The 8,659-nt window shown below is 54.3% G+C and overlaps 1 protein-coding gene across 5 annotated transcripts in view; it reads right to left on the reverse strand.

Annotated features, from left to right (window-relative positions):
* Window positions 1–4,452: 4,452 nt before the first annotated feature.
* The window catches only part of SLC9A5 (solute carrier family 9 member A5), a 10,989-nt gene continuing 6,782 nt past the window's right edge, over window positions 4,453–8,659 (reverse strand). For 4 of the 5 annotated variants that reach the window (XM_017740895.1, XM_017740896.1, XM_017740894.1 and 1 more), the window contains exon 15: window positions 4,453–6,561. In XM_017740895.1, coding sequence (XP_017596384.1) covers window positions 6,095–6,561 — 467 coding nt within the window. In that variant the 3' untranslated portion in view covers window positions 4,453–6,094. Of the gene's footprint in view, window positions 6,626–8,659 lie in introns of all 5 variants that reach the window. The other variant, XM_017740897.1, reaches the window with a different exon arrangement.

Genomic DNA, 8,659 nt, shown 5'->3' on the forward strand with positions numbered 1-8,659 from the left:
GCTCCCCCACACCCCCGTCCCCCACCGCTTTGGGGGCGGTTTGGTTGCCTTTGGGCAAACGACACCCCACGGGAGCTGTATTTATAGACAAATCCAAGCGCAGCGAGGTAACTGCCTGACTTTTTCCCCTCTTCTCTCCTCAGTCTGTAATTTCCTGTTTGCCTCTAAAGCTATTTTTACTAAGGGAAAAAAAAAAAAAAGTTAAATATTTATGACAGTTCTATCTATTCCCTAGCAGAATAAAGCAAAGATCGGAGTGAGTCTAGCAGGGATCATGGATTAACTGTCCGGCAGCAACCTGTCCCACCTGCTTGCTCCACAGCCCTTCCATCCCAGCACATGTGGCTGGTGCTCCTGCACTGGCCGGTTCCCATCAGCCAGCCCCACACCACAATATGGGAAAACTTATTAGCTTTCATAGTTGTTTCCTTTTTATTTATTTTTCTGTCTTTCTGGGGTACATTTCTGAAGCTTTTGCCAGCTTTCTCCATAAATAGAAGAGGGTAGGGATGTCTCGTGAAAATAGGTGTATCTACACGCACATACGTGGTAGAGAAGAGAATATGCTGGTAGAGAAGAGAATTGGGAGGCTGGGATTTCTGAGAGAGCAGGCATGACCCAAATGTCCAGGAGAAATCTGGAAGGGGTAACTGCTGCACAAGTGATATTCACATGGTCTCAGCGCCAGCCATGCCTACAGGAGGGCTCTCGGGGCAGCTCTGAGACTGCAACTCATCCAGCTGCCTGTGAAAGCCTCAGAGACCCAAAACTGCCAGGGAGCCACACACAGCAAGCCCCCAGGTGTGTGCACAGCCAGAAGACAACTTCTCCCCAGCCAGCCCAGTAGCCAAAGCAACACTTTAAATGGCTCTCCAACTTGAACAACGTGGACTTAGCTGGGCTCCAGGAGGCAAAGCTTGTGTGCAGGCAGGGATTGCCCTGCATTGCTGTGACAGAGGAAAGCACAGATACAGCACAGCTGCTGCAGAGTTTGGTCACTACCAGTGCCCTGTGGCCTTTCCAGACCATCTTCCTGGGTTGCCCACAAGCTCAGGATGACCTGTGGTCTGATGTAGACCAGACCACCTCCCCAGAGTGTCCTCAGCACTCTCCCTCCCTCTCCAACTAACCCACCACACATTTCATTTACCTTCAGGACAGCCTGGATGTGTGGCCACAGATGCCAGGAGAAGATGAGGTGAGAGGAGCCCAGGTGGCTTCTTCAGGGATCCTTGCCTTCCAAGTGGCTATGAGGAACAGCTGTGTCTGGCTGCAGGGAAGATCACAACTCTTGGATCTGGGGTACTCATAAAATCAAAGCCCCCACCATGTTGATTCCACTCTGGCTGTTCTGCAGAAATCCCCAGGAGCAGCAACCTCATCACGCAGTCCTCAGGGATTCCCACACTCTCGTTTACTCCTCCAAGGAAAAGCAAGAAAGTCTGAGCCACGAAGGGAGGTGTGGATCACCCCACTCAGCTCCTGCTGACCTAAAGATCCCTCTGATCTTGTCTGTCCTCCGTCAGTCCACGCTGTTCCCTTGCACAGCTGTGGGGCTGTGGGGAAAGTGTTCTGGGGAAAGGCACCCTGCAGCCCGACGGTGGCACAGCCGCTGGGGAGGGTCCCCAGCCCTGCGGGGAGCTCGGGGCCGCTCAGTGCCGGCAGCCGGCGGGGACGCCCGGGGGAGCCGAGGGGCTGGCTCCACGCGAGCCAGAGGGGTGCAGCGCGGAGCACAAAGACTCTCCCATCCTGGCCGCTCTGCCCTGGAACGCAGCATGGGAACCACTGCCCAGCGCGAATCTGTTCCTCATTATCCGCCCCGGCTGCCGGCTGATCCCGGCTCCGTCACCACTCGCGGCACAGCCCCGGCCCGCTCGCATCCCCTCAGCCGAGCAACTTCTGCACGGCTTCACCAGCCAGCGCAGCGGGGCACACCAGGGTCAGGGCTGGCATCCCCCTCCGGAGGTAATGCCAGAGGGAAAACGAATTGTTCCCTCCGCCAACAGGCAGAGGAGGCTTCCAGTGAATGCAGGGAGCAGGGATGGCTGCTTCAGGTGCAAAGAGCGGGAAGGCAAATGCAGAATTCAGGGGAGGTATTCAGTCTGATCGTATGTGAGATGGATGCCTGGACAGATGGACATGAGGAGGCAGGAGCAAGGAACAGACTGATGTGTCTCCAAAATATTTGTAACAGGTACGATCAGACTGAACACCTCTCCTGAATTCTGCATTTGCCGTCCTGCTGTTCTCCATGAAAATATGAGCATGGCCACAGCCTCTACCATGCTTTGTGTGAGTGAGAGGTGAGGAGCTGTCTCCTATTCACTCGCTTCCCACTGCTTCTGCCTGTACAGAGCAGTGTGAAAACCTCCCAAGAGGGTGTCAGAAGTGCTCCAGAAACAGAGCAGGATCAGCAACCATACACGTGAGTCAACAGCACCCTTGCTGCAGTGGACAATATGAAGCTGGGAAGTTCAAGAAAATTATTATTTCTTGGACTTGGTACATGTGAGACACAACTGGGTGCTAGTTCCAATCTGGGGCTTCCCAAATGAATATATATATATACATATACATATGTATAAATATACACATATATATGTCAGGGAGAACCAGCTATAAGAAGACAAGGCAGAGGGGAGCTACCAACAAGGTGGTGCACAGAAACCACAGTCCAACTCTTCCCAAAGACACACTAGGAAGAAGAAGAGGTAACAGGGACAACCTGCCCCAGGGGAAATATTTACTGGGCATAACGAGAAATTAATTCTGTGCAGGACTGGTGTAGCTGTGGTGTGGCTCTGGGACAGGGACAGTTTACACCTCCATCCTCAGGGACATTCCCATTCCAGTGGGACAGGGCTCTGAGCTACCTGCTCTAGCTTTGCTACCAGCAGGGAACTGGGGTTGGACCATGGACCTCCCAAGCCCCTTTCAGTCTGAAATTTACCTGATGCTCCAATGTGCATTGTGCAAAAGTGATGTGGCAATTTTAAGACTCACTTGTAAGATGGCCAACACCAACCCATTGCCCACAGCTCTTCCACACAGCTGATGCTAGAGCTGCCTTACATCCCCTGCTGACTTCACAAGTTTTGGTACCACAGAGGAACTGGAGGAGCTGATGGAAAAATGCATGCCTGTGGAAAAATGGTGCATGTTTAATGGCAGGCTCTAAACAGAAGCCTGAGTGCAAAATGACAGCTCTGCTCTTGGATGGGGTTGCTTACAGTAACAGTCAGAGGGCTGTATGTTCTGGGTTAGAGTCTGACAAGCAGCTCCTCTGGTTGTGCCTTACTCTGTCCTGGAGAAGCAGAGGTTTGGGCACGTGTGTTTGTGGTTTGGCCCACTCCTTGTGTTTTTCCACTGAAGCACTTTAGTATTTTTAGGCTGAAAGCGATGACTGTGCTATGCTGGAAGAATCAGAGCAGTCCAGTGCAGGCAGGACACTCTAAGGTAAAATACAGAGAGTGGAGTACAAGAGTAAAAACTGACTAGGAGCCACCATCCCTGCTCACAACAAGGCTGGGGTTGAGAGTGGGAAGAAGGGGCTCCGAGCTGCTGGCATGGAGAGCCTGCACACACATTAGCTGCTAGGCTCAGATATCCAGATGAGAGAGCAGCAACCAGCCCCAGCATTTCCTGAAGCTGAGATGTCTGCTTTCCCTCCTCTGAGGACCTAAAGGCTGCAGACCCACCTCTTCCAGGAAACAACCTGGCCCACACAGCTTGGTGCACTGCCAAGGCGATTGTGTCTGCAGGCGATGCTGGCACTGAGGTCCAGCACGCAGAGCACAGCTCAGCCAGCAGCATTGCTGTTGGGATGCAAGGCAGATGGGGAATGTCACAAGGAGCAAGAGCTTCCACAGGGGCCAGTGCAAAGCTCACAGGGCTAGGAGCTGCATTTCACCCTGCCAAAAAGGACCTGGGGGTGATAGTGGTTGCCAGGTTCAATACAAGCCAAACATCTACCTTGTGAGTCAAGTAAACTACATTTACTCTCCTTCAGGAAAAGCAGAGACCAGGAGATGAAGGGAAGAGCAAAACCAGCACACACCGATGCAAGGAGGCTCCTGTGACCCAGAATACCCTGAAACAGACTCCTTTGAAATATATTTTTGGCAAGGAGAGAGGACATGGGAAGATGTGGGCTCCCAGTACGCTGGTGGCAGTGCAGCCACAGCTCTGGGCAGAAGGGCCCAGCCTCTTGCCGGCTGCTCCCTCTGCACAGCCTAATGATGGCTGCAGGCAAGCATCTCTTTGGAAAGAATTTCACATTTTCCACAAACTTTATGGAAACCAGGAAATTCATTTAGGCGCATCAAGGCTGAGAGGGGGCTTGGGGCCTCGGGTGGAGAAAAATGGAAAGGCACAGGGACATGGTACCTGCAAAGGAGAACCGAACCAGGATGGGCAGAGGTTGGCAGACAGCAGACAGACCAGAACACAACATCTGCTCCAACTCCAGTTTATTGAACATTACAAAATACTCTGCATATATTTTCACATTATAACAATATCCTTGCAAATAATATATTAAGTCTTGAGTCATTTGTGGTGCCCATGGCTACAGAAAACACTGACCCAACTAGAGATTTAGTATGGCCCAATATCAGAAATTGAAACTAGAATAAGTCATACCAGAAATGCAAAACTATATAAAAACCTTTTAAAAACCTCATGCTTATCTGGTGGAACAGGTACAGAGCTGAAGGGCCTCTGCTGAGCCCTGCTGACAGTGCTGGTGGTCCCACCAGCTCACCTGCTCCACATTGGGCTCACCCACCCACCCAGTGCATCCAAGTGTCCCCTTGGCACCTGCTGTCTCAGCACACCCATAGAGCTGGAACAGGCAGATTTTTATCTGCTTTGGACCATTAAGAGTCCAAGTCCCCATTTTTCCTAAAGAGGAGCACCCCCAACCCTCCTGGTCTGCTGGTGCCCAGCCATTGTGCTCTTCTGTGTGCTGAGCAGTTCTTGGGGAGCAGTTATTGGCCGTTGGAGTCACACTAGAAATAATTCATCATGTGGGCCACTGGGTCCCACCACCCTCTGAAGAGGGAGCAGGGGTGGCTAGAATGCAGGTGTTGGGGACAGACCTTTGAAGATGCACTCTGCTCACACCCATCACCCCTGTTCCTGATGTACATTCATACCTGCTGCCCGCTCCACGCCCTGCACCATGACCAGTCCTCCCAGGTGATGCACCCCAGGCAGCTGAAGGGACTGGGACGTGGGCAGAATGAACACCAAGGATGCTGTGCAGGGCAGCTGCCTCCTAGTAAAGCCAGAAAGCTGAACGCTGCAGCTGTTGGGAACACATCCAGGTGACAGGCATGAGGCTGGCACAGCAGTTTGGCTGTTAGAGAAGTCCCTGCGCGTACAGGTTCACTAGTCCAGCTCCTGGTGGAGCCAAACCCCAGGAGCGCTGCTCCCAGTCCTGAGAAACTCATGGCCTTGTCTCTGTGGTGCCTCCATAACCCAGGGAACACAGAGCTGTCGTGGCAAGGAGCCTATCTCTGAGCTCCTGGCTGAGCTCCATGCGTGCTGTGAGGAACCAGCACCGTGGCCACCTTGAAGTCAATGGCTCAGTCACTGGGTGTGGGCGGGCTCTTGTGCACCTGCACTGCTCCCAGCCAGAGGTCTCCTACTCACAGCCAGGCTGGAGATCAGCTCATACTCTACACCTGTGAGCAGCCACAGCTCATTTGCCAGCAGCCACCACCTCAGGGCAGCACAGCCATGACAGGATCGAGTCTTTGGGATCTCAGCCCTGCGAGAAGTATCTCTAACCTCCCAGCTGCAGAGATCTGTAGGGACCAGAAAGGAGGAATGAGATTTGGGACCTATGCCTCCCTGGGTGGACAGGGGCTGGTACCTGCTGTCGCAGCACAAAGACCAATTATTGACCAGGTTTGCATCGGTAGGTGCGTGGGCAAAGCGCACCCTGGAGTACAGCTCCAGGAGGAGTGCTGGGTTCTCCTGCCACTCCTGGAGTTTATGGAGACACACACAAGCTTTACAATGCAAGACAGAGAGGTTAGCAGGTCAGCCTGTCTGCAGCTCTCAGCCCCTTCCCAATCCACAGGGTGCCTCAGAGGTGGCTTGCTCTGTTGAACATCAGCCACCTGGGCTCTGCTGTGGGTGGCATCCTGCCCTGCTCCTCTTTGGCCATCAAAGGCTGCAGCTCCTGCTGCTCAGGACCATCCGGGCTGCTGTCACTCTGTGACCGGCCGCTCTTGGAGACATGGCTGGGGAACTGGAAGCAAGAGCTCTGCTCTGGCATCGCCGGGCTTGCAGACTGGGGTTGCTCCTCCAGCACAGGGCATGCGAGTCTCCTGTGCTGAGGTCCACTCTCGATGCCTGGGGGGGAAGCGATGCTCTCCAGGGAGGAGATGCTTTGGTTCCATGCCTTCTGCATATCCACTGGCACGATTTTGGTGGTCTCCGAGGAGACATAAACAGCCAGATCAGCCTGGTCTCCTTTCCATGGCAGCTCCTTCTCTGCCAAGGTTGGTGATGGAGGGATGATGCAGGGGCTGGGGCAGACATCCAGGCTGCCTGGAGATGCAGATGGAGGGACAGTGAGAGGGAGCTTGCACAGCTCTCAGTCTCTCCTTGGACCCTGCAAACATTGCAGAACCAACCACTACTAAATGGCCATAGAATCCTAGAATATCCTGAGTTGGAAGGGACCCACAAGGATTATGGAGCCCAACTCCTTGCCCTGTGCAGGACAACCCCAAGAATCACACCATGTGCTGGCCCAGGGATGCAGGACACCAGGAGGTTCTGCCATGCCTCCAGAGCACAGCGATTCTCCCATTCATGCTCTGCTGACTTTGGTTTTGCCCAGGCCAAGGCAACTTTGCTCCACAGGCAGGGGAAGGACAAGCTACCCAATGGCAGCTGCCCTGGCATGGAGCACTGGTGCCTACCAGGAGTTGTCTTTCCCTGCAGGACCTCATCAGTGGCTCGAGCGACGAACACAATCCCCTCATCATCCTCCTTCTCTGTCTCTGAGCTATCGCTCTCCTCCTCCTCTGAGCTGACCATCACCAGGACAGGAGCTGCAGGCAGATGAAGGGGGTTGGTTTGGTGCTAGCACAACCCTGGTGTTGTCGTCCCACCAAGTTGGCAGTGGGCAGGCACAGCACGTGCTCCCATCCCATCCCATCCCACCAGGTCCCCTTGCCAGGACCTGCCATCCTCACCTGCCACTGGCCTTACCTGCATCCTGCCAGGGGACATTTCTGTGTGTCTTCCCATTGGGTGCCTCTTTGGTCAGAGAGATGTTCTTCTGTGAAAGAAGAGGAACGGCTGGGACCTGCCCTGTGTACTGCCCCAAATGCAACAGGTGGTCCTGTGAGCCAGCCAACATTGGGCTTACAGATTCCCACCCTGGCTACATGGCAGATGGTTCCTAGTCCTTAGGCTTTGCATCTTCATGGCCCCACAATGAAGTGCTCAGCTGCAATGGCTTCAAAAGCCTCCAAACAAAAGAAGACACCTAAGGCTCAATCCAAGATGTAGTGCCACGCTTCTGAGCCTGGATCTGCACCAACATTGAGGCTGCTTTATGCTGAGTGCTCTTGGAAAACGAATCTGGGGCTCCTTCAGGGCTTTGCTCAGTGAAGAGCCACCCCACAGCACTGATGGCATGCTGGGGACACATGGACACACAATGCTCACATGCAGCATCAACAGGACTGAGAAGAGATGAGCTGCTTTCCCCTCTGGCTCGGGAGGTGCTGATGCCCTGCAGCACCTCACCTACACCCCAAAAGGACCTCTCTTACTGCATCCTGGGGGAGGCCAAATCTCAGAGCTAGGAGAAGAACAGTAGCTTGGGGAGGACTTGCCTTTTTCCTGCCTTTTTCCTTCAGCCTGGCCTTGCTCTTGGAGGAGCAGACATTGTGCTTTGTGGACTTGAAGGTCTCCAGACGCCTCTTCATGTTCTGCCGGAAGATTTCTTTATCTTGGCGCTCTTGTTTATCTGGAGAGATGAAGTGACGGCTGTAGCTGGCCTTGTACTGGCCGAGGGAGAGGCAAAGAGACACAGGGTGAGCAGCTGGCCCCACAGAGCATCATCCATCCCTGCTTCTCTTGCAGGTGCTGCTCCCCTTGGGGTCAGCTGCACACCGTGGCCCGGGAGTGCTCACCCTCCGGCGGGGCTTGTAGAGGCTCCCTCGCAGCACGTGGTGCATGGCAGCGTCCTCCTTGTCCCGGCGGCTCCGCACCGTGTCGATCACCTGCAGGTCCAGGCACGCGCCACTCCCACTCTCCCTCCTGCGGGGAGATGGAGATGGAGATGGAGATGGAGATGGAGATGGAGATGGAGATGGAGATGGAGGGGTTGGGCTCCATGGCAATATTGTGCCAGCCCCCAGGGAAGAGGGTGGCTGTGAGGTCCAGCGAGGTCTGTCCAGGGGCTCATAGGGATGCTCGTACTCACAGGAGGTTTGTGACTGACGACTCTGACATGGATGTGCGGCTGGGCATGGAGGGCAGTGCCAGCTTGGCAGCCGAGTGCACGTGGCCACCCTGGGAGGTGGGAAGACAAGGCTGGCATCAGGACAGCAAGGACCCAGCTGGGCTGGGGAAGTCCTCACTGCCTGGCCAGAGGGTGCACATGTAGTCATACATGAGTGGAACATGT

The sequence above is a fragment of the Corvus brachyrhynchos genome, unplaced genomic scaffold (genome assembly GCF_000691975.1).
Source record: "Corvus brachyrhynchos isolate BGI_N302 unplaced genomic scaffold, ASM69197v1 scaffold26, whole genome shotgun sequence".
In the NCBI taxonomy this organism is placed as follows: Eukaryota; Metazoa; Chordata; class Aves; order Passeriformes; family Corvidae; genus Corvus; species Corvus brachyrhynchos.